General features: G+C 34.4%; 1 protein-coding gene across 1 annotated transcript in view; it reads right to left on the bottom strand.

Annotated features, from left to right (window-relative positions):
• The window catches only part of LOC129001125 (CD109 antigen-like), a 52349-nt gene that overhangs the window by 11768 nt on the left and 13468 nt on the right, over positions 1-27113 (bottom strand). Inside the window, exons 3-24 of the mRNA XM_054428321.1 lie at positions 26039-26198; positions 24587-24657; positions 23408-23459; positions 21988-22118; positions 21348-21524; positions 20726-20950; positions 19827-20291; positions 18088-18282; positions 17619-17803; positions 17240-17394; positions 15708-15818; positions 15457-15515; positions 14137-14310; positions 13205-13435; positions 10104-10235; positions 9391-9559; positions 8699-8963; positions 7972-8149; positions 7146-7395; positions 6105-6340; positions 5366-5527; positions 4401-4597 (exon numbers count right to left, since the gene is read on the bottom strand). Of these exons, the coding sequence (XP_054284296.1) occupies positions 4401-4597; positions 5366-5527; positions 6105-6340; positions 7146-7395; positions 7972-8149; positions 8699-8963; positions 9391-9559; positions 10104-10235; positions 13205-13435; positions 14137-14310; positions 15457-15515; positions 15708-15818; positions 17240-17394; positions 17619-17803; positions 18088-18282; positions 19827-20291; positions 20726-20950; positions 21348-21524; positions 21988-22118; positions 23408-23459; positions 24587-24657; positions 26039-26198 (3980 nt within the window). The remainder of the gene's footprint in view (positions 1-4400; positions 4598-5365; positions 5528-6104; positions 6341-7145; positions 7396-7971; positions 8150-8698; positions 8964-9390; positions 9560-10103; positions 10236-13204; positions 13436-14136; positions 14311-15456; positions 15516-15707; positions 15819-17239; positions 17395-17618; positions 17804-18087; positions 18283-19826; positions 20292-20725; positions 20951-21347; positions 21525-21987; positions 22119-23407; positions 23460-24586; positions 24658-26038; positions 26199-27113) is intronic.

The following is a 27113-nucleotide window of genomic DNA, read 5'->3' as shown; positions in this document are numbered from 1 at the left end:
TATTTTAAAATGAAATATCGGAAATATTGCGCTTGTTTGGGGCATGTTACAAACTATTTATGGTTAGAAAAACTAACAAGTAGTACAACAACACCAAGTTTAAAGAAATCCGTGCAAAAACAACAGAGCTACGTTGATTTCAGTAATAGTAAACGTGGAACACTCGTAGTAGTATCGAGGCGCGCATGGATGGTACACGTAGCCCACAGTCAATATAGGTTTAATGTTGTAAGTAACTATGGGAAAGCTGAATTTTTCTATGCTGTTAGACCATGTTGAGATTATCATTTTCCCGAAAGTCAACACTCCTCCCCCCTTGTGCTTTCCTCTAACCCCCCTTTTTATATAAATTTACAGCCTCTTAGAAATTAAGCTATAACTTTAAAACGGGTAAGGATAATAACGCAATCTTTTATTAATAATTTTGCGTTACGATATTCTACAAAAAGTGTATTTACCATGGTATCCTAAATATTCATAGTTAAAAATATCATAAACATAAAAAAATATTTTTTACGGATTAATTTATGAAACTTTTTTGTAGATTTTTTATACGAGGTCGCACAACAAAATGTTTGATACAAAATTTGGGGTGCATAGTTTACATTTTAAAATGATACATAGTTATTAACAGTTTGTTTGCATATAATGGTTATAAATAGTACAGTATATTGATTTTACAGGACTCTGGCTTTTTTGTGCACCGCAACAATGAAAAAAATTACGTATATTATGGTTTTTGTATTTGAATTTGCCGCTTTATGTAGATTATATTAACGTTATGTATCTCATTCCGTACATATACAGACTGTAGTGGATACATATGAATGAATATCGTGCATTTGCTGCTGTACGCCAGAGCCTCATTTTAGGGTGTCTCACCTAAAGTGAACCAATAGATAACTTTTTTGTTATGAGGTATAGAGTTAACTTCTTATGGGACACTACCCTTTATTTTAAGATGTTTTTTTAGTGGTTTCGAGTTTTAAAAATATGTTCGCCATTTTCCAATATGGCTGACAACTTTGTTAGTCCTATGGAATACCCTGTATTTTATGATTGTTTTAGAATGTAAACGCACAACTTTTAAACCTTTTTATTCTTGACATTTTTCTCTAAAGCTACTTGTTTAGGAGTTACATCGAAAAAGAAATGGTTTGTGAGTACATCCTGCATCCTGTAGCTCATAAACGAGTAAGTTTAAGAGCGGAAATACAAAGAATAAACAAGTTTTCAAATCACATCTACATTTAAAAGAAACCATAAAATAAATTGTTCCAATATCAAAGTAAGCTAGCATTTTTGAAAATGGTGGCCATTTTTAAAACAACAAAATCAGTATTTTTTTAGGAGTTACATCGAAAAAGAAATGGTTTGTGAGTACATCCTGCATCCTGTAGCTCATAAACTAGTAAGTTTAAGAGCGGAAATACAAAGAATAAACAAGTTTTCAAATCACATCTACATAAAAAATACCATAAAATAAATTGTTCCAATATCAAAGTAAGCTAGCATTTTTGAAAATGGTGGCCATTTTTAAAACAACAAAATCAGTATTTTTTTTACGTATTTTATATATTTTTTTGAACGAGGACTTATGTGTGACTTATTTATTCTTTGCACTTTCTCTCTCAACTTACTCGTTTATGAGCTACAGGATGCCGAATGTACACCACAAGCCTTTCTTTTAGATATAACACGCTGTAACTCCTAAATGGGGTAGGTTTAGAGAAAAAATGTCACGAATAAAAAAATAGCTTTTAAATTCTAAAAGAATACTAAAATACGAAATAACAAAGTTGTTGGCCATATTGGAAAATGGTGAATATATATTTTTATTCGTAACCATCCCTAAAAACATTTTTTACAAATAAAAGGGGTCGTCTAATAAAAAGTTAACTCTATATGGAAAATAAAATTTATGTATGTTCACTATGTAATCTCAACCGGGATGAAACGTGTACCCTCTTATAGCAGAATGTCCAATTTAAAAAAATATACGTCAATTTTGGTCTAACAAGTTATATTTAAATGAATATGAGTTTTTTTGAATTGTTAAATGGCAAAGATTGGCGGCACTTGGAAATTATCTTAAAGAGGCGTGGAGTAAAGGGTGGGAATTGATAATGGAGTATAATTATTAAATTTAAGAATTTACATATCATTACAAAAATTGGAAAAATCTATGTAATTTAAAAAATTTATAAAATAATGTTTGTTAAGTATCTATCAAAGTAAATTATAAAAGTAACAGGTTTGTTTTATGAATTATTAACTCTTTGTAGGAAAAATTCAGATTCTCAGTAGGCTACATTTAAATTTTATTATTCATTCAATTGATATCTGATCTATTAGTATGTACTGCTATTTGTGTACGTTCTGTAGTGGAAATCAGTTTATTTTATGAATAATTGTATGTGATTCATGGAATTTTTTTAAACTGTTTTAAAATATTTTAAAATCAGTGTGTCTAACACGAAACAGACGGTCTTTGACCATTGTTCTTTGCGTTTAAATAAAAAACATTGTATTGATATTTTATTACAATGAACACATTTTCTTCTTCTTCTTCTTCATAAATCTATAATAATTCTTTTTAAATATTTATTCATCTAATAATTCTTTTTGTAGATTATCGTAACGCAAAATGATTAATAAAATATTGCGTTATTATCCTTAGCCGTTTTAAAGTTATAGCTTAATTTCTAAGAGGCTGTAAATTTATATAAAAAGGGGGGTTAGAGGAAAGCACAAGGGGGGAGGAGTGTTGACTTTCGGGAAAATGATAATCTCAACATGGTCTAACAGCATAGAAAAATTCAGCTTTCCCATAGTTACTTACAACATTAAACCTATATTGACTGTGGGCTACGTGTACCATCCATGCGCGCCTCGATACTACTACGAGTGTTCCACGTTTACTATTACTGAAATCAACGTAGCTCTGTTGTTTTTGCACGGATTTCTTTAAACTTGGTGTTGTTGTACTACTTGTTAGTTTTTCTAACCATAAATAGTTTGTAACATGCCCCAAACAAGCGCAATATTTCCGATATTTCATTTTAAAATATTTTTAAATTTTATTTTTTGCAATAAATGTTGATTAGCGGCTAAAGTATGAGAGATAGAAGAAAGGTTGTAGTAACCTTTTTAAAAGACAATATATTTAGGCGTAGATAGACGCTTAATTCACCTTTCTATCATTAACCGTTTGTGAGTTAGACGCGGAAACGTAAACCGATGACCCGCGCAACTTCCCCCCCTCCCCCCCAAGTTGTGACCACCCTAGAAATGCGACATCATCGATTTTTTTCATCTACTAGATGTCCCCAACAATAATCAAAAGTCAAATTTTGTCAGACTTTCAGTGCATACTCAACCCGTTTAGCGCCTGGACTATAATGGGCTCTCCAAATAGCTAACATCTAAACTACAAAGTTAATGCTTGTGCATGGGGAATTCATAACACCAAAACATCGGACAGCATTTTTGTTAATTTTGTATTTACCGGTTAAAACATATTTCAGTAATAAAAGTCATTGTAAAATGTTAGAACAAAACTGTATATTTATTATGATAGAAAAATGTAAACATAAGCATTCAACAGATGTTTTAGATAATTGTTCATATTATAAATTACTAGCTGTAACCCGCGGGCTTTGCCCCGTTTAACTTCTTAATTTTCAAGATTATCTCGTTCGCATGGCTCAATCACGTCCTGGTTGAAGTTTGTTCGCTACGCTCACTCACCTTTAGGTTGGAGCTCGTTCGCTGCGCTCACTTGCCTTCAGGTTAGCTCGTTCGCTACGCTAACTCGCCTCCAGGTTGAAGTTCGTTCGCTACGCTCACTCACCTTTTGGTTGCAAATTAGCTGTTGTCATAAATGTAAAAGAAATAATAGTGCTGCACCCTGTTGGTAATCCTTGTAACTTTAATGCTATTGAACATCATAGAACAGAACCAACTTGTTTAATTGAAACAGCTGTTAAGATTCAATAATTCCATTTCTCATAAGGTTAACATGGGAAACTCCAGAGCCACTGGGGCGGAGCCCGAAAGGATTTTTGAAATAATAATATGCCTATATGTTAATCGGGAATGTGAGCTATCATCATGCCAAATTTCAGCCCAATCCGACCAGTATTTTTCGTGTTCACTTGTCACAAACATACATCCATACATCCATACATCCATACATCCAAACTTTCTCATTTATAATATTAGTAGGATAAGCCAGGTATGAATGAAATATATTATAGTCTTCCCCTCTAAAAAGAGAACAACAGGTTGACCGGTACTCAAAGACGGATTAATGACACTAATAATATACAACGTTTTGTTGCTTTGATACTCTACTCATCTAATTCATTTAGTATATCTCTCCTATTTTTCTAAATTACCTCAAGCAGCTTTGAATCGTAAGGGCTGACTTGTTTCTGAAGGTGGAGTAGTACTCGGTGATGTTCAAGTCAAAGCTTGGCAGTGTGGGGACCTCTACAAACATCTCGTGGTCAATGCCGTAGTTAACATCCAACTGAGCCACAGCTTGCCCAGCTCCTTGGGCTTGGATGATCACGTTTCCCCACACTTTTGGAATCTGGAAACATTTTTCATCCAATGTTAAAAAGTATTGTATTCATGGAGAATGTTATTGTTAGTAGATTAGCTACGTTTGCTCTATAACTGTAATATTTTCCCTTTTTTAAGATTGTCTAATTTATTGTGGATTGGAAGGGGATGAACCAATACAGTACAAAGATGATCTTAAATAACTATTAGTGGCGTCACTACGAAGTCAACCCACGACATGGCTACCATGAAATCATTTGTTTGCACAATCCACTAAGTCACCGACTCACCTAACTACTGTATGATCAAGTGTAAAGATTTTACAATAAGGATATATGGAGTAGTTTTTTTAATGAAGTTCTACACCTACAAATAGGGGCAACAAACTACGAGGATTACGATTGCGGAACACAAAGTCAGAAAAGTAAAATTTAAGTACCTGTTTTAAAATGCATCTTTGTTTTTTAAACTTAATTTCTGTTCAGTTTCAGCAATGTCATCAAAAGAAGGGGAGTTATACAGTTGGATTTAGTTTCAAGGCTTTAAATTGGTTCATTAGATATTCGAGCTAAGAAACATAAAGCTGAAAAACAGGCTACAATCAAATTTCAGCAGGTATCTTAAATGATCATGTGGTACTGGTACCAAGTCCCAAAAAACTGGAAACTGTACATTCTTGAGTTACGATATTATCTGTCCTAAAGGTACGGTACAGTACATACAGCTCTATTTAAAATTTCTGCAACTTGGTAGTGGAAACAAGGATCGACATACCTTAAAGTTAAAAGCAACTCACCTGCAAGTGACTTTGAAACAAGACGGTTGAGTTGTCAATGTGCACTTTGGTCCGCAGATTGTCTGATGTCGGCAGCTCGATGGTGACGTCCATGTTGGTGATCTCATGTAGTCTGGCTCGGAATGCATATTCCGTCAAAGACTGGATAGCGATCAACGTGTCCTAGGAACAGGAATACACAGCTGAGCTAATGCAAATAAAAAAAAGAAAGTCTCCCTGTTGAAGGGTACCTGCAAGTTTTCAGTCGCTAAGTTAAATTTAGATTCCAACTGGTTCATAATAAAAGGAACATTATGTTCAGTTTGACTAACATTGCCTCAATGAGAACTTAAGTTATTTGCTATGACTGCTACAAGGATTTTGTGCAAAAATCCCCTTAGCTTCCCACAGTAAAATTCATAGTTCACAAACCCATTCAGGTAAGGTTGAAAACAAATAATCCTTACTTAGTTGTAAAATGGGAGCTAAAAGTTGTATTTTATTACAAGGATGCAACAATGTCCTATTTTTATGGCTAAAAAAAGATGAAAACAAACCTCATCAAACTCAAACCTCCTTACATAGATATAGAATTCACCTTTCGTAAACACCTCTTAGGCAAAAAAATTCACATTTCAATCATAAGTTCTAATATCTTCATTTAGAATTAAAGTAGATGTTGATACCGAGACCACGAACAGTCTTAATCAGCAGTCCAATTATACAAGACGCTATCCCGAAAAAGATTGATGTTACTAACCACAGGTGAGATAAACCCGCCAGATGTCATCTTGACAGAGTTGAGCCACTTTACGATCCTCTCCGCCGTGTCAGTGACGCCCTCACGGTGTAGCAGGATCAGCAACACCCAGGACGTGGTCTCTACTGCCACTGAGTCCTGCTCCTGGTACTGCCTGGGCCTCAGGAACGGTCGCTGGTTCTCCTTCTTCATGGGGTTGGCGGCAATGTCTCTCGGCGACCAGAATATAAATCCTTCTGTATATTACACAAGGCAACTAAGACAACTTAAATTGATATAAAGACAGTACAGACATTTTCAATTACATAGTAAAAAAACAAAGTTTTTCACGATGATTTGGGTTCTGGAATCTCATATCTGTCTCATGTGAAATTACTAATTCATGACAAGATTAGTGCACAAACCAGCTAAAGCTGGAAAATCACGTAAAGCAAAAACCACACTGAGAACTTTTAGTCAAAATAAGAAAATAAAAAATTCTGAAAGACCACGATAGTTAGAACAAATAGAGGTTATGATCACACAATGGACATGTCTGCACAAGATGGTGGCTGCAACAAGACAAGGTAAGACAGATCACAGGAATGATCACAGATTACCACTTTCTAAAGAGTCGTCTACATTGCTATTGCTTGAGAATTCAAAATAAGAACACAACATGAGGGGCATGTGGGTAGTCAAGGCCCCAAGCAACATCTGACATCTGCCTCAGGAAGACTTTATTGACGGCCCAAGCAACTCAAGTTTGATTGGCCCTGTGGCACTGAAAGGGACTGCAAAAAGCCCATAATCATGTATTGACTCAATAAATCAATCACAAACATGTAATGAGAATAATTTATAGTGGCACAAATTCTTAAATATTTTGATTGCCATAATTACTTTGCACCTTATGCAGGGCAAGAAGATTAAGGTCGACAGATACACCTATCAAGAAGTAGGTATGATTATAAATCACTATTTGATAACAGTGACAACAGTTAACTAGGTCCATAAACAGTCGAAACAATTTTTTTATCAAGATCTATTGTGGTTGCTTACCACTGTTAGTCCTTTGGGCCTGCATGAGTCTATGATACCCTAGCTCCACATCTGCTCCCATACCCACAGATAGAGCGTAGACAGACACCGCCAGGAGGTGGGGGTCGCTGAGAGAGCCTAGCAGCCGCTCAAGGTAGGTTGCTGCCCTGCCACTCGCGACTGCAGCTCTAATCTTGATCTCTCCAGACAACATAGACATGCACTGGCACAGTGTCAATAACACGTGAGCTGTCAGGGAGATGTGTCTAGTCTGGAAGAGATCAAGTGGAAATTCATTAGTTATAGACATAACTACAATCTTAAGACGACAAAGTCGTAGAACACTTCCATTGGGCTCATCATCCACTGAAACGTCACAATGATGTGAAGTAAGTGCTTGAGTGAGTTGTATTCTACAATCCTTAATGCATATTTCACCACGTTACATCATTTTCAGACATCCTATTTACACTCACATTGTTTTTCTTTAAAATACCTGTCTAGTACTAAATATAAAGTATGCAAGTGTATGGAAATATATCAGACTATACCAAATGGTTGGAATGAATTCTACTGAATATATACGCTACTGAATTCTTAGCACGAACAATATTTTTTTCTTGAATCAGAACCATTTGTACATTACTTTAAGGTAGGCCTAGAAGGTCACAGTATTATCAAATTGAAAAATCCATTGGTTGATCAGCAAGATTTGAACTAGGAACTTCGGGGACGGAAGCCCCAAGCTCTACCACCAGACCAACTCGTTCTCCATTTAACTTGTACAATAAAATTGATAGCAATACTAAAAGCTCAAAATATTTACTTCTTAACAAAAACAAATTACCTGAGAATTTAATTTTGAATCAATATCAGGGTATGGTTCCACAAAACTGCCGTTGGGAGCTTGAAACTGAAGCAGCCATGTGATGCTTCTATCTGGAATACTTGGGTCCAGGAACAACAAAAACTCCCAGTCTGGGTAAGAGGCTGCCTTTAGCATCTGGAGAACCCACGCTGTCAACCTGAAGGATGGAGTCAAACTTGGATCGTTTCAAGTGTCAAGTATCAACATTCACATTGACATATAGCCCCTATTGTTGGATTGAAGCAAAAGATTTTGTCACAGCTTATAAAGCTATAAGCTATAAGTAATTCAGAAATATTTCATGTAAGCACATGAAATATTTCTGAATTACTAAACTTGTCAATTAGTTCTTAAAAAAGTTCTCTTAGTTAAAGCCGAACTATAAGGTGTTTTTACTGATACGCCCTCTCATGAATAAGAACCAACTTAATTGCTGTTTTTTGTGCGTTTTGAGCTAGTGAACACTAAAACTTATGGAAATCAATAATTTATTTTTGTCTTGTTCTACACATTTCCAATCATCAAGACAAGATATAACAGTGGTAAAAAAAAACTATTCTTTCTCTGTTTGAAATCTAGTCAAATATTTCTGTTAAATAAGAGTTTGTCATTAATACATTTTGCTGCCCCTAAAAGATCAAACAAATACATAAATATTTAAAACTACACTTTTTAAGCTATTGGAAGACCATAACCACTTTCTTACCAAACACTAAACCCTGAGGAATCCCAGTTTCTAAACGATCCATCAATGTTAAATCTTTTTATAATTTGAGCATATATCGCATTGCACTCAAACAAAACTTCTTTTAAAAACGGCCTCTGTAGTTTGTTGGTCAAACGGAGATAGTGCAGAGTCCAGATGTTGACACCAAACTCAAAAACTCTTGCCAAAGTTCCTTTAGCTGAGGTTTTCAATGTTGATTCCATAGTTGCTGGCACAGAAGAGAATACAGGTCCGATTATATCACCTGAAATAAATTGCAAAAATTGATTTAAATAAGTTAATTTTACATTTTTCCTGTATTTAAATATTCAAAAAAAGGGAATACAAGTGTAAAGATTACCAATACAAAGTTAAAGAGTAATGCAAGACTTTTTATGAAAAAAATATTAAACTTTCAAAATAAATCATGATAAATCATCAACTTTTAGATTCCTTGGAAATTGCAAGGTTACACACAAGAAAATTCTTTAAAACTTTATGTGGACAATTTCTTCTGCATCTTCTTCCCACTCAATTGATGGTTGAAAGCAAACCTCAATTATTATTCACGGTTGGGCAAAACAATCCTTGGTCATGAAAGCCTTTGTTATTCTTCTAGTAAAAAAATAAAGTTCAAAGAAATATTTTTATTTTCAAAGATATATTTTCTGATTAATGTGTTTTCTACTTACCGAACAGCTCAATTGAGGCTGAAGTGCTGCCGTAGACATAGCGTCGGGTCATGTTGTAAGGTATTATTGGACTCTCTTCAACTATAATGTCCAAGTAGGACATCACTAGAGCTCTGTTCTTCAAGTCCAGGAAAACTGAAGTATGCTTGTTGATCATGGCTCCTCCTCCCTAGGAATTGAATCGTAATTAAACTTTAATTCTTAGTAATTCCTGAGGACCGATTTTCCTAATAAGTTTTTCGGAAGCCCTGCTATGCACAGATTGATTGTAATATACAGTGTGTAAATTACGTCTTGAAACAAATCTGTATTTTTAAAACCGAAATGGATAGAAATATTCTGTTTGTGGAGTTGACTGTTAACAAAGGTTCCGTAATTCTTTCCATCAAAAATATTTTTAATCCCCCTAACAGTAAAAGGGTATTTTCTTTGTCCTAACACTTTACTCTAGTCAACTAACAATGAACTTCTACTCTAATTACAGAGTTTGATTACTTGGGGGAGTGTTAACTGGCTTTCACAAGGTTTTCTACTACTATGATAACACTAGTCATTGGTCATCACATAGGGGTAGAAACCTGTAAGAATAATAATGTATGAAATTTTACAAAAACGGCGCTTGTGACAAATTTGAACTAAACTTGCTTGTTGAAGATTTTAACTTATAGAAAACCCTCATAAAAGTTAGGCTGTCTGAATAATCAAGCACCTACATGTACAGTAATGGTGAGTGTTCTCTCTATAGAGCCTGTCTGGGCAGTGCAGACGACTGTCACCTCCATTTGTCCCTGCTGAACAGTTGGTACCACTGGAAAGTCTATGTGCTGCTGTGATTCTGGGGGCATCTGTTAAATTATCAGGTGGAATTATGTTAGATTATATCTTTTTACTAATTTTGCATTCAACAATCATTACAACATAAGTTTTCTCTGTCATTTACATTACTAGTATCATAGGCCTTTCTCTTCATATCAGATGGGTGGCCATGATGGCAGCTTTTCCTCACCAGTTTGGAATTATTTGTTTAAGTTACTGGGTATCACCACTGTAAAGGTGCATTGTCCCTGAAGCGACTCCTGCGATAGTAGCTGAGCGATAGTAGCTCAGCGATAGTAGCTGAGCACTGGTTAGCGTTGTTTCAAATGGGACCATTGTCCTTGACGCGACTGCGACTGGAGCGGCTAGCGGCTGAACACAGCGACTGTAGCGGGTCTGCTCTGAGGGGAGTCAGAGTCGCAGTCGCTGAGCGATTTGTGTTGTGTATAGACTTGTTTTGGTCGTAATGTCTTCAAAGAATACAAAACTGCTTTTTACCCCTGAAGAAGATATCAGATATGTACATAATATTAAATCACTACTATTATAAATTATAAATGAAAATACTTTTAAAATATGCAACGTTTTTAAACGCACTATAAAGTAAAAAATAATTTATAAATATGTGGGGAGAATAAATACTTGTAAGATAAAAAAAATACCCCCGCCGCAGCAAACCTGCAGACTAAGCGAATTTCCATTTGCCTGATTTGATTTTCAATTAAATCTATTCAAATAACATTAGGTTTTACGAGTACCTAGGTTTGCTGCCTACAGGGTAATAAAGTGTGTTTTTCAGTAAAATATTAACAGCTTAGTATAAAATAAATCGATTGGCCAAGTTTGATCCAAATATATGCATAAACAAGCAAACTACAAAAGGTTACTTATTCTCCATAAGAATAACATGGGAATTTTTAATTTATAATTTTCTCCGTAACCAATAACCATACAAAAACACTTCAATATACTGAATTATTTGTTTTTTTAAGCTCTTCAAAATGGTCTAGAAGAAATTTGGGAAATTTTATGTTTTGAGGGTCAAAAATGAGAAAAACCAATTTTTACCCCATAAATCCCCCCATAAAACCCCGTTCCAATTGTCCGATCATGCTGGCTCGCGAACTCGTTCGAATAAACGTAGGTTTACACGTTTGTACCAAATTTCATCAAAATCGGATCATTTTTGCTCGAGTTATCGAGCTGACGGACACATATATATATATATATATATATATATATATATAAATAAATATATATATATATGAATTTGAACGGATGGTGTTTTTGGCTTCTAGGAACATCAAAATGAAAAAGTAAATCGGTCCCGGGACTAAGTCTTACCATGAGACCTACGGTAATAGCTTATTCCCTATAGGGAAATTCGCTAAAACGTGGGGCCCATGCTGATTTACAATAATCTTTACATATTGAACTATTATTATCTATTGCATTCACCCCACGTTTTTCGTTTATAATCTTTTGAGTATTTATTCCCTCCACGTATTTATACATTATTTTTACTTTTTAGTGCTTTTAAAATCGTGGAATTTAAAAAAAGTATTTTTTTTTATAATTTATTTTCAATTTTTTAGTCTTTAATGTGTAGTGTAAATATGTTAAATCTATTTGATATGGCCTGTTAATACATACAAAACCCTTATTATCTGTAGTCATATGTTTTATATTTCCTTTGAACTGCTTATTTTATATTTAGAATCTCTCGGGATCAGAACCTGTACCTCTACCCAAGCTTTTCGAACTGTCAAATTTAAGTATTTACGGTTGACTTCAAAATGTAACATGGAAAATTTGGAAGCCCATGGGGCTTAGCCCAAGGAAAATATGAAAATTAAATGACATAGTATTACATTGTCATCCATTTGTGAGCTGTGTTCTCTAGTTTCATTTCTCTAGCTCGTCGGGAAGTTAGTTTAAAATGTATTGCAAAGTTTGTACCGGACAAGAAAGCGAGCTTATAAAAACGTTTTAAAATTAGGAGGTGTCATGGCACTCATAGCACCAATTCACTTGAAAGTCAGCAAACTAATATACAGAATCGCTCTAGAACAATCGCTTCAGGGACAATGACATGGTTAGCTACTATCGCTGAGCTACTATCGCTCAGCTACTATCGCAAGAGTCGCTTCAGGGACAATGCACCTTAAATTTCCTTTGGCCAGTAATGCTAGCCTTCCAAGCGTTTGATTTTTTTACTTTCAAAAATACCTTCTCAGTAAAATGAGAAAGTTAACTTAGCTATGTATGGTGCAAAAACAGTCGCCACCAAACAATTAAGACATCCTAAATATTCTTTAGGTTTGCGAAGCTTAAATAGTATGTTGTATAATTCATCTCCCACATATAGGACCGTACACATGGCAGCGGTTGGAGCCGCGGTTACGCTGCGGTTGCGGTGTGAATTGACCGTGTAAATACAGACAGTACTGTATTTACCCAATAATTTATTTTTAACGCGTAACGCTTGACAACTCTCTTCAGCAAAAAACTCAACTTACTCTTGCCACACAATCTTTTTTGTCTTAACCGTATCTTCTTTTTGTACTTATTTAATGAGCAGTTCAGTGTCAAAGTTTTCTGGTTCCATGCATGGCCATTGTAAACTTACACTACGAGCACTACATCAACTCCAGCCACAGCTACACACTTCACCAACACAGAGAGCGATGTCCACAGGGCAAGCGCGCAGATGTCTGTGATCCTATAGTAGCAACTGCAGTCAACCGCGGCGGCTACCGCCCTCATGTGTACGCTCTCATGCCAACTCTAGTAACTTCAACCGCACGGGAGCCGCGGCGATCGAAGGGAAATCTACGATCGCCGCGGTTTGTTGCGGTTGATTGGAAGTGGGCGGTTGCATGTGAACGGTCCCATTTGCTCCTTTGTACTTTCAACTGCCGCGGTTCCCGCGCAATGGCAACCGCGGCGGCTGCCGCCCTCATGTGTACAGGGCCATAGTGTTAATACATTAACTTACATACACCAACAACTGATGATCACCAGATGAGAGACGGGCTGAGTAGCTGGACACACTGCCACCTGCTTCAACATGTACGAACTTGTAGAGTGGCGAGCCTTTGAGTGTCAAAACCACCAGCGCCTCCGAGTGGTGGTGGTTAAAGAGGTCCACCTGGAGTCCAATCTGCTCACCTGCATAGCACGAGCTTGGGCCATTCATGTGCATCATAAGGTGGCGCCTGCTTGAAAACTAAAACATGGATAAACATTGGTTCAAGATCAAAAAATTGCATCAAATAATTTTAATTTATTCACCATTAGTGCAGTTATATACACTGAATAATGAATGGTGTCACTAATAACGCTGTTCATCCAGCAATTCGAAACTATTAAACAAATTAGTTATTGATTGTATGTTTGCTTGAGAAACAGTTCCTAGATATGGCCGAATGGTATCCAACAGTAATCAGAGGTGAAAAAGGTTTTTTCAGGGCTGGATTTACATTTTATCCATATAGAGGAGTGATAACTGTTGTTGGTAAATAAATAGTAATCATTCAAATTAATTCAACAAGCAACAATTGAACAACTGAAGGAAAACAATGCAACAATTGTTTAATTTTGAAAGCTACATGGTTCATTCCTTTTTTTGATCAGGTAAAAAATTATTATCAATTATATTATAACATTGTTAAACCAATTCTCACAAAAATAAATTACCTCCTAATGTTATTTATTATTATAATTATTATTCACCTTAGTAAATTTTGTAAAATCAACTACAGTTTGGATGAGTGAATCGCCAATCTATCACTTAAAATCATAAGTAACTGAGACTGGGAAAAACGTACCACCACTGTGCATGCTGTCCAAATTTTTTTTTAATTACCGACAAACTCTCCCTCCTCACCACACGCCTACACTGTTTACAAACTGTAAAAAAGGACTTACAACAATAGGCTCAGGTATGATGCTGAAGCCGTAGTCGTTGTTGATGCTGAAGGCAGTAAAGTACCAATCGTCTGCTGTCTGAGGAGCTATCAGAGGTTCAAACTCTACACCTTCGTGGTCATTGACCTTGATCTCCCTCCATCCCCAGTCACCTTCTCTCATGTCATACAGGAACTGACAACATGACAGCTTGGATAAACAAAGTGACCTCAGCAGAAAACTAGTCAAGTAATATACACATATCAAGACTGATTCTCTGATTATGGTCCTTTTAGGTTTTATAGGAAAATCATTTTTTAAAACCAAGATTTAAAAAAAATATATAAAAAAAACGTGGAGTTAGTAACGCCATGGCCACCATGGTCGACTATCAATATGGGGTAGGTGGGGTTTAAAATGATATAGAAATGAATGAAATTTCATTAAAAGCACCACAGTGAACATATTTTTCAGATTTCTTAGTAAATCAATAAAAAAAAAACAGCAATAATTGGCAGAGCAAATTTAGGTTCAAAACTATATTAAATGAACCTACTTGTACAGTACCTAAATTTAAAAAGTTCCAGGGGAGGAACACTCGGACCCCCCCCCCCTCACTACTGAAGTGCAATTCCATACCACCCCAGAACCCTTGGCCCCCCTTATGAAAAAGTCAGATTCACGCCCATGGTAATCACTAAGTCGTGCCATAGTAACCACGAACCATGAATAAGCACAGACCAAATTAGCACATAACAGACAGATGATCTGTCAAAGCATAGCTCTGTACTTATCCACAAATACACAAACAGACACACACAAGCAGACAACACTTTTATTTATTTTTTTTTGTGCAGGGGGGCCAAAAGAAAATTGTCATCTTAAACTAACCCTCAACAATTTTGACAAAAATACATTCTTTATTATGCATAGGTGAAAGTAAAAATGCATTCTGATGATGGAAAAATAGAGGGTTGGTTCTTATCAACCTCCAATTGCTCAGTGCAGATGCTAGGCGAACAACAGAACTTCGGCCTGAATAGAAGGCGACAAGGCAACATCCACACTACACACCACAAACACCACCTTAAGCCCTCACCCTGTGATATGCTATAGGCACGTCAAGATGTTGCAAGAGGTGTTGTTTTGTCCAAGTAAAGGAAACAGTGCTTCGGAAAATCCAGAGAATGTTCCAAGTTTGTGGCATTTAAGATGAAGTGAACACAAAAAATTAGTCAAAGCAATTTATTTAGTTTTGCTTATCCATGAATGTGTGGAGCCAACAGGATTCCAAGATTGGTTTGGTTTACATGACAGTAAGTTTTTAAATAATATACTCACCTCATTTCTACTTGTCCTGGTGATTTTATATTTATACTCCACTTCATCAGATATTAAACCTGTAGGGCCACAAAATATAAGATTAATGGTTTGGTAATGTTTTAAACGAATAAGAAATAGTGACTACTTTACTGCAGGCAAAGAAATGATCAAGATTTGCGTTAGCAATAATGCCTACAAAGTATAAAATAGTGGCATAGAATAGGTCAATCCAAAGCTAAAATGTAATCTAAATAATTCATGCAACTTACAAGCAATTTCATCGAATCCTGACGTACAATCCACTTCTCCATCGCAAGTCTTGTTGGCTGGATAGCAACTGTTAGCATCACAAGGCAACTCTGGTGCAGCATCACACATTGCTGGAACATAGTGTTCAACTGAAATCTGGCCAACAACATCAGATAAATGAATTTTTCTTGAAATTGTGATTTTTAAGTCTTACTGTATACAGTGGCTTTTTACTTTATCGTCGAACTAACAGTTTCAAGCACACTTTTGATTGAATAGTAGTTGTTTTGAAGAATTTAATTGTTGGAAATGTTATTAAAGCACCCCTTATTTTACATGTAAAAATTCCAAAATGAAAACTATATTATATCTAATTATATTTTTAATGCTATAAAAATAAAACAATAGCTTTTTTGTGAGAAAAAAGTGATATTTATTGAACAACAATTTAAAAAAATATTTATTTCCTATTAGGGATTAGGTCAACCAAACAGAATCAAATACCTGGTGGGGTACGGCCCTTGAGGGAACCATTCCGGCATTTGCCTGAGTGAGGAAAGGAAACGTACAAAACATCTCTCAGAATGGCCGGTCTGATAATCAGACCTCAATAATGCTATCACCCTAGATTAAATTACTATTACATTTATACATAACAAAATACTTAGTACAAACTAAATTACATCCCTAATACCAAATAGCCTATAAACACAAAAAAATACCTAATACTACATTCCATACAGTATACGCTATATATATCCACTATACAGTACATGAAATATTAACAAGATCTTGTCTACGTTTTTCTTTTGATTTATTATTTTTTTTTTTTTTTAGTACTAACTTCTTCCATAACACTTGCAGTTTTTTAGCTTCTGCTACTTCATGTTTCCAATCAGCTAATTCTAATTCCTTTACTCGTTCTTTTAAGTTGAAAGTTCTCTGAACCTTCTTCTGTACTTCTGTATCAGCTTTGTTGATAGAGAACCTTTGTATCCTTAAACATTTTGCCAACACATCTTCATTTGTTCATGTCTCTATTCATATAATTTATTCCCTATTGAACCTAAAATGATTTTCTCATATTATTCTTTAATCAGTCTATTTATTTGCGACGATCTGTTGGTAAACTATGTTTCTTGCTCTTAAATTTATATATATTTATATATATATATATATATATTTATATATATATATTACAATGCATAAAACTGACGTCCATTTTCACTATTACTCATCTTGGTTTTGGTTTTCATGTTAACTATTTTCTTTACTAATACTTTTAGGTACTTAGCTCTAAAACTGCATTAATCTTTAGTGTCGACGATTGAATAGTAAATAAATTAAACTGTTTCTATGTAATCAAAAATGGTTTATTAACTGTTGTAAATATTTCTCAAGTCATGTTTTCACCGAAGTAGACAACAAAGTATTTAAAACATTTGTTGACAAAAGGTGTTGTTAAAGAAAATAAACATTTATTTGAGAATTAATTGTGGTAAAGACTTAGTATAAGAAATGTTCAATTAACATAAAAAAAAACAAATCTCACCTTGAGTCTGTTGAATATCCTCTGAGGTAAACAAGTTCAGTCCTGCTGATGTGAATGTGTGGTTTGTGTTAAGACCATCGTCCATCATCATGTAGTAATTTACCTCAGCAGCTGTAGTGCCATCCTGACTTTTCCACCTCATTTTATTAAAGTTCCTGTAAAACAGTCAATAATTATAACTAATCTAAAACTAGGATAGTTTTGGGTATTTTTCTGACTCAAGATTATTAAATGTGTAAAAAAGAAGACCAATCACTTTTTAACTCTCTGCAGCCTATGAGGTAATGTGTAAAACGATCTCGGACTGGAGCTTAGCGTCCTAGGATGTAAAACCTATAAAAAAGGGTGGAAGGATGAAAAAATGTTTATACAGGCCTACCTGGAGTTGTCCAAAAGCATGAACTGCTCCACCAGTCGCCCCAGAGATATCTCATGCCCCGCCTGCATGTTGAAGGCTGGGGCTCTTGTAGCATGGATACCAATAAAGGCCCCCTCACCCCCGCTGACTCTGGCCTCAACACGCTCGGACTTGTGATCCTTGCCAGTGTGGACCTCTAGCTCTGTCTGTCAAAACAACTCAACTTAAAATGTTTGACTTTTTAACATTTTTCAGATCACCACTACAAGTCAAGTGCTGCTCTTCGACTCAAATCGGAATAGTTCTCTAAATTGCCACTGCCGAGTATACGTAGTCAGCAGCACTTGCGTTGACCACAGACAAATATACTTGAAGACTGATTCAAGTTGAAGTAGAAGCGAGTTGATGTGTTACTCAAAATAATCAAATAGTTACATCACTAATAGTATAGAGATTATTAAATAAATAGAAAGATATGTTTCTGACTCACGTTATACTTATGGAAGCCGTCTACAGGTAGGAAGACACTGTCAGACAACAATTGCCCGTCTGTTGTGATGTGATACACCAATAGTCTGAACCCTGGAGCCATACGTCTGCTGAGACTGAGAGAGAATGTTGATGTTACTGAGGAACCCTCAACAGTTTGTTCACCACATAAGAGTATCTCACTTTTAGAAACCACCTGCAAACCATTACTAGTTTTAAAAATAAACTGCAGGTGTAAACATTTGTTGGAGTTTTGGCCTTGTCCATCTATGAAAGACAAAAATATATTATGTTGGTTTGCCTTATGATTGCCAGGTTCTTGATAAATGTAGAAGTTTACGCTCTATGTACATTTCGCCACAAGTGTGGCATCCTCAGGAGCTGATTTTAGTTTCTCAGATTTCTGCACTCGCGCCATGAATCGTCCGCCGACTTAAATGTAAATAAAAATAGGATAGTGTTTTTTAGTGACTTTAAGTGATGTGGTGACAAGAAACTCAAATCAGCTCCTGAGGTTGCCACACTTGTGGCAAAATGTACATAGAGCTTAAACTTCTTCATTCATCAAGAACCTGGCAATCATAAGGTGTAAACCAACATAAATAATCATTTGTTCTTGAAACTGGAAATAGGGCCTACCACATAAATTCTACAAAAATACACAATGTTTTTATTAAGTTTAAGTTAAACTGATAGAACAAATTCTGTTGAGCCATAGCAACTGTTAGGATTCATAAACTAAATCAGCAACAAAAAAATAATGTTGAAAATAGAACTTTAGACACTAGCTCATGCTGTGATTGGCTCACACAACTACATTTTAATAAAAAAATTGGGCTACAGCTGGTCAATATAGATGGGATATCTACTTCAGGATCCAATGGTAAAACCAAAAATAAATATTTATGTGAGAATGGAGGTGACGTGTAGAGAAGGATGGACGAGTGCTTAAATTAGGAATTAACTTAAATTAATTAATTTAAAATTAACTAATTTAAGTTGAATCTTATGGAAGAATCTCCAATGCAAAGAAGTCAAGGAGTCGAGCTAACCAACTTGGCTTAGCACATGAAGAACAATTAATTGGTCCTTAAACTCCAAAGTCACACAAATCATCCAGGACCTACTCCCATTTTAAGTTTCAGGAGTTGCACTTACTCACATGCAAAACCTGTTTAACAGAGCCCACTCCTTATACTGTAACACTAAAAACTAATGCTGTGCGGTACGACTTTAAAATGTTATACGATGTGGATCTTATCTTTCATAATCTCACCAACCTTTTAAAAAAGTAAAACATATGCGGAGATGAGAAAAGTAATAAGCTAAAATTTAACAATAATGTGTTACTTATAATGCTGGAAGCAAATTATTTGCTAGAAATAAAGAATTTGTTATTCATCAAACTATCATTCTGTCATATAATTCACAAGTTGGAATAATAATGTGCATTCAATTCTAGTTCTTTAAACCTCACACCAAACAAGTCATTGACAAAAAAAGGATCATATAAAGCGATCATATTGTGGGGGAATATGTCACAAGATTTAGTTTTGGGAGGAAATGGTGTTTGGCCACACTTATCTAGCCTTTTTCATAAAATTTGTCATTTTGTGTTAAATTGCAAGTTCTCAACTTTCACTAATACCGATACCATTGACTATTAACTAACACTACTAACTATGGACTATTGACTATTGACTAAATCAACTTCCACTGTAAACAACATTACTTACTCACAATATACTGAAAACTGTCCATCCTGAAGTTAGATTTAACATGGAATATTGCAAATTCGTCAACATTTAAGTTTCTCGACGAAGAAGAAACACTTATGAACTTTGTTGTAGAAGAGAAATAGCTGACAGCTTCAAGTGCAGCTTCTACTGACGTTCCTTCTTCACTGACGAACAAAGCTTTGATTGAAAGCTTTCTAGTATTGTTGGAAGTATCGAAACTGAAGTGAAGGACTCCTTCTTGTAAGTAATTGTCATTAGATAGTTCATCAACAAAGTTCTCTTTCGTTTTGTCATTGATGTAATTTTCCTCATCATTCCAAGTATTTTCAAAGCCGCTGCCAGCTATTATATCTGATAGTCTAATTCTCTGCCCACCTTCCTCTTCTATATCTCCTTTAATGCGTAGCCTTGAGGATTTCAGTATTTCTTGCGGTATTTTTTCATTCCCATCGTGAAAAACTGCTATCTAAAAAAGTGTTTAGCAAATTATAAATTAAATCGGCATTCATCAGCAAAATCAGATAAATTACAATTCGTAGTAGGCCAATCCTTGTAAAAATATAAAAAGCATGAGACCTCTTATAGTTATTTTTATATTTCTTTTTTCCGACTTATGAACTTATGTCACTTAAAATGACACCATGAATCTATCAATATGCATTTTTCTTTTTTATATCCAGTACCTACAGTATTAATACTCAAAACAATGATAGAAGAACAGAAATTTTGATTCATTGAAGAGGCATATTCTAGGTTGAGTTACATCAACCATAGCATATGATGTACCATTTCGTTTCTTTTTTATTTATTTCTTTATTATTATAAATTTTAACGATATATGTTTTAAACTCAAACATGGCTACCATCAATTACCTTTACAATCTACAACCTTCTACTTACATGACAGTAAAATGGGAAACCAGGTTTAAACGTTGCTGGAGAGGGGCATAGAAATCTGAGGTGGATATCTTTAGAAATCAATCTAGAGTGACTGAAGCCTTCAACCCTTTCTAGAGACAACAACTCAGTGATTGAAGCATGGAGTTTCACCTCGATATCATCTAGAGAGCCCAGCTTGGAAGAAATCAGCTCCGTTGGAATTTGAATGGGATGTTCTTTCCCTTTCTGCAACAAATATAACAGTGTCACTTCAACTATACAGTATACTATTTTTACTAAAGTAATGATGCAATTTAAACGAAAAAATGTCTACTAATATGTAAAAAATAATACAATTTTGCGTCAGTTCCCTTAAAATATTCCAAAAAGTATGATATATTATCGCAAAAGGGTATTGTTAATTTACTAAAATTTGTGAGAATATTTTTAGTTGATTTACATGTTGGTATACAAAGAAATTGGCACTGGCTTTGCAAAGAAGTAGTTCAAACCATTTTGTCTAAGGGCCTCAAGAAATGGTAAGCAGAGAAAGGTACAATACAAGTATTAACAATATGTTGATCCCTCATTAATCTAGTTTTAATAAGGAAATTTTAAAATATATTTGGCTGACAATACTTACAAAAAATACATCCTCAGTCCACACCATATTAAATGATTCATCGTTTTTCCACTTTCTTGCATACAGAGTAACAGTGCCGTTTCCCTCCACCAATCTCTGTGTCGGAAAACGTCCACAGACTGATCCCACAATGGATTCCACAGTCTGTGTTATATAGGGAGGCAGCGTAACATGCACCTAGAAACTGTTTGAACTTATTTTCCGTTGGAAAAATTAAATCTAAAGTGTTAAAATATTACATAATAATTATTGCCAATGTATTGTTAGCTCAACAGTTTTGACAATGAAACTTGCAAAATCATTATATGGTATGGTATCATCATTTATAGTAAGGATCGAAATGCTGCCACTTTTCGGCCATATAACGAACTGCCGCTGGTTGGACCAGCGTTTTGCAATATGGTTCTTATTGTCTATATATATTAGCATCTAGAGTATAATTTTCTATGTTAAGCTATGGCTAAAATATATCCCTTTGAAAAAAACAAACTTAACACACTTGGTTTCTTTTAAAATCTGAACTAATTTATTGTAATCCACTATTTCTTAATTGTTCTGGGATGACAAGGTTATTAAAGAAAATTTTCTGATGCACCTAACCAATTTGTTAATATCAACTAACAAATTAAACTGTTTATACCTCAAACAGAGGATCAAAATAAGTTTCCACCCTCATCATCTGCTCGACAATCTGGTTCCAAGCTTTTACCCGGATCTTCCAGTAACCATCTTTGACTAATTTTGGTAGTTTGAACCTCTTGCTTGAAACACCTGTTGGACAGGAAAGGAATTGAAGAGTTATTCACTAAAAACTGTTAACTTCTTAAAAGCAAAGGCGCAATTCACATATAGAGCTATGTAGTGGAAATTGACCTTCAATATTGTTTACTAATTAAAAGTTATAACTTAAAATATATTGCAAAGTTTTTTTTTTTTTTTAATTTTAAAGTATAGTTAATATACCTGTGTATGTGTAATATACCTGTGTAGGGGTGGTAATAAAGTCTGAAGACAGTTATTTTCTAAACGACAACAGATAAATCAATAAGATTTGGTACATCAACACCACACCTAAAAATCTACTTTTTTTTTAGGAAATATCAATTTTCTGTCATATCATAGGGATGTCCCTCAAGGAGTCATAAGGGAATCTTAAATAGAAGCATTCGTTGACATGTACATCAAATTAAAGGTCTTTACTAGCAGAATATAAGGCCCCAAATTTGAACTCAAACGGACAACCCAGCCAAGAATGACAGTTGTTCAAAGATTCATTTCATTTGCATTGCTATTAAATTATACGCTTACTCCTCAGGGGGCACAGCCCTAGGAATCGGAAGAAAATTGTTAACGTAAACATAGGTCGACATGCACATAAAATTAAAGGTCTTCACTAGTAGATTGCAATGCTGTAAATTCAAGCTCAAAAGAACGCCCGAATAAAAAGAGGCAGTCGTTCAAAGATTCAAAATGGCAGATTCAAGAAATTTTTGAACTGCTGCCATTTTGCGCAGGATTAATCTTTTGAAGAGCGGTTTGCGGCATTGTATTCTACTAAAAAAGACCTTTCATTTGATGTGCATATTGACCTATTCTTCCATTTAAGATTTTCTTCCCACTCCTTGTAGGCCGTCCCCCTGAAGAGTTATTGGATCGCTGAATATGAGTTAAAATACATTTTTATGCTCTGTAACTTTGTACCAAGTATTGTAGCTCTATCTACATTATTTAAAAAAATATATAACTGTCTTCGGACTTTATTACCACCCTGTATTTAAGTTTATAGAGAGTCTGCCAGTTTATGTATGTACAGTAGTTAGAGGTTAATTTTTGGAATAGCCTAGTTATTTTTTTCAATCAGAGAGGGAGGGGGTTGCAATTGCCAAAATCATCTCTCTTTGTTAGGCTGGTGCTTAAAAGCTATCAACTTTCAACTTAACTTTTTACTAGATGGGGCCAGGTTTTAAATAAATTATACATTTAACATAATCAGTAATAACATTTGTAAACCAGAAAATCGTATGAATTATTAAAGTTTCAAAATACTAACTCTCATTTACCATTGTTAGTGTATGCTGACAACCATCTCCTCATTATGAGGCCATCTGGATCCTGTCACAAACCAAACAAAACAATTACTTAAATTTGCTTGAAACAATTTGCTTGGTGGAATTTGTTTTGAATTTTTTACTAATATTTAACGTAGAAGCTAGTGTTAAGAATTAAATACCTCAGCCGCTGAAAACCTGCAGACTAAGCGGATTTCCATTCCATCCTACTGAAATATTCCCTTAAAATTGTCAGATGTATTTCCTATTTAAATAACATTAATTTTTATGAGTACTTAGGTTTGCTGCTACAGGGAAGGTGTGGTACAGATGTGTGTTATATTATATGTTGATGGCTTAGTATGAAATAAACAAATTGGCTAAATTTGTTTGAAATTAAACAAGTAAACTAAAACAGTTAAATAATTTTCCATAAGAATAACATAAGAATTTAAAATTTATACATTTTAACCGTCAGACATACAACAACGTTTCAATGTACTAAATTATTTATTTTTTAAGCCCTACAAAATGGTTTTGAAAGAAATTGCAAAACCTTACGTTTGTAGGGTCAACAATGTGAAATGACAATTTTTTAAACCCATAAAATCCCTCTGAAACCCCTGTTTAGTCTGACCATGCTGGTTCACAAACTCGTTCAAATATACGTAGGTTTGCAGTTTACACATTTTTACCAAATTTGATCAAAATCTGACCTTTTTTGCTTGAGTTATTGCACAAACGGACATATGTATGATTTTGAATAGAGTGTGTTTTTTTGGCCACTGGGGACCTCAAAACAAAAAAGTAAATCGGTCCCGGGTCCAGGTCTTATCATGAGACCTATCTATAGCTTATTCCTATACATTTGCTAAAAACATACATCAGTGACTAATACTACACCCATCAATAGGTAAAAATAATACTCATTAAATTTAATAATTCAGTGTGAATTGTTTTGATTTACAAGCTATGCCAACAATTTTGGAAGTTATTGACATTGTACTGGCATCATATATTTATATTTTTCAATCACATTATCATAAAACTTAACTGTATGGTGAATAAATCGTATTTTACATTTAAAATGTGTGAACATTAACTTTGAGATCTTATCATTTTTGTTTTCATTTGTAACTGTTATTAGATCGTGTGGTTTATGAAACTGTTGTTTACTCAACTCATACTTACAAGGACATAAATCTCCAGTCCGTCATTGAAAGGCTTCAGATCTGTTTGAAGAGTCACTACTCTAAACCGCACTGGAAAAAATGAATATATATTATATCACTATACTATAAGGCAATTGATACAGAAAATCAAGAAAAAGTATCTTAATAAATTGTATCAGCAATCTGACACATACTTTCTCCCATTAGTTTGTCAAAAACCTTTATCATGGGTAAGCGGTAGGAGTATGGCCATTTCAATCAAAAAGTATTTAAAGTATTACAGGTATTTAAAAAGTAACTATGATATGTTATAGGACAAATCACAAAAGTTGCAATAGATTTTGAACCGTAATTTTTACAGAAAAGGGGAGTTGTACTATTTTGTTTATAATTTTAAGGACCATAACATGCAGTTTTTATTCATAAATCCGATTTTCCCTTATTTTAGGGATTTTTATGGGTAAACATAACATAAGTTACAATAATTTTTGAATCATAATTTTTACAGCAATGGGAGTTGTACCATTTTGTTGAGAATTTTAAAGACACGTTCTAAATTGTAAAAGACGTTCCAAATTTCTATATAAACAATTTTGATAAAATTATGTTTTCCATCATTTTATGGGAAAATTACCATCAAAAGTAAAAATTTAAAAACAATTTTAAAATCCTGGGGATACCAGTGGATACACACATACCAAATTTCATCAAAATCGGACGACAAGTATGGTCTGTAGCGGAGGCACATCCACATTTACACACAGACATCTCTTCAAAACCCACTTTTTTGGGTTCAGGAGGTCTCAAAACATAAATATTAACTCATAACTCAAACTCCAAAATTTTGAGGAAAACAATACTTTCTCCATATACTATGTAGGCAACTATAGAAAGTAAAAATTGAAAATGATATCTATATAGTGTATATGACAGAATATGTTTTTTTTTTTAGACCAGAACTTTATTAGGCTAAAATAATTACATGTCATACCATGTTAATTTTCAACTCATGATCTCATTATTGTGTTGTATGTGTTTGTGTGTGTATGATAGCTATTCAACTACTAACATATCAAGCAAACTGAACTACCTTCAACCTATAATTATTAATAAAGATGTCAAACAGCTAACTTTTGTAGCAATAAAGGCTTGTTTGCACCAGCGTGATTCCCTGAGTGCCAAATATTTTACTAGTGGTGAGCTACTTGTGTTAGTATTTGTCAATGTCCGAACAGAGGTGCCTCGACATTCATCCTTTGCAAACAGTCTGCTCTTTAGAAATAAATAGCATAGTAAGGATGAGCAAAAACTCTGATTTGAGGTAAAGATGTATTTGTTTTTGCAATTTAAATGTTTAGTTTTCCAGAAACAATACGATTTTATTGAGGTAAAGAGTACATCTCTAAATACAGTTTCTAAACCTAAAGCCCAAATTGCAAGTTATATTTAGATAAAACGTTGTCACTCTTACCTTCTTGTCCAGCCCTATAGATTGGTCGACTTGTTTGTACAACAATTGACAAAAATCTTGGATCAAACACGAGTTCAGAACTGTTGCGAAAAAGAACCATTCCTTTGTTTTTTACTTCAACATTAAGGGAGTAATTTCCAGGTGAAATTGACATAGCAACCTGAAAAAAAACACATATCAGGAAGTAGTGGTACCGGTACTCAAAAACTTAACTGTAACAAAGTATAAAACTAGAGGGTAACTAAAACTAAAAAAGAAGACTGATAGTTTTCAACTTTTCATAAATCATTTTTGTAACATTTCATTGTATTGATGAAATTTAATAGTAATGACATTTTGGGAAATTAATCATACTCTTGATTAATAAATGTACAAAGAAATATGAGGTTCTTTAAAAAACTTAGGAACACATATTTGTTTTGATTTGATTGTTATTGTTTTTATAATCCTTATATGTAATAAGTGAAGGTGATTTATACGAAACACTACTCCTCCCACAATATTGGACGGATTTTTACAAACTATGTGTCAAAATTAAGGATTTTTTGTGTAGACGCCACCTTTCACCAATTTCTGTTATAAAAGTCCTCGGGCTGTTCCCCACAGGCCATCAAAATCCCAATGTATTTCTCATGAAGAACAATTATTGTTTTGCTGTTATGCTTCATTTTGCAATTTTATTTAATTTGTTTGGTGCCATGTGGTTGATGAATTAGACTTTTGCATATATATTTTAATGCAATCTATATATATAAAAGGCAAAGCCCTCACTGACCCTCTCACTGATCACTAATTCTCTTACTTCCCATTTACCACTGATTCTTTAGGCATTAAATAGGAAAACTAAGTTGTTTTTATTCTGATCGGACTCTCGGGCTCCGCCCCAGTGGCTCTGGAGTTTCCCATGTTAACCTTATGAGTACTCGTATTTAAAAGGAATTAATGAATCTTAACAGCCGTTTCAATTAAACAAGTTGGTTCTGTTCTATGATGTTCAATAGCATTAAAGTAACAAGGATTACCAACAGGGTACAGCACTATTATTTTTTTTTAATTTATGACAACAGCTAATTTG

The sequence above is a fragment of the Macrosteles quadrilineatus genome, unplaced genomic scaffold (assembly GCF_028750875.1).
Source record: "Macrosteles quadrilineatus isolate MER2022 unplaced genomic scaffold, UCM_ALF_1.0 Scaffold_8__2_contigs__length_117827958, whole genome shotgun sequence".
Lineage (NCBI taxonomy): Eukaryota > Metazoa > Arthropoda > Insecta > Hemiptera > Cicadellidae > Macrosteles > Macrosteles quadrilineatus.
This window is presented reverse-complemented; position numbering and strand designations above follow the sequence as displayed.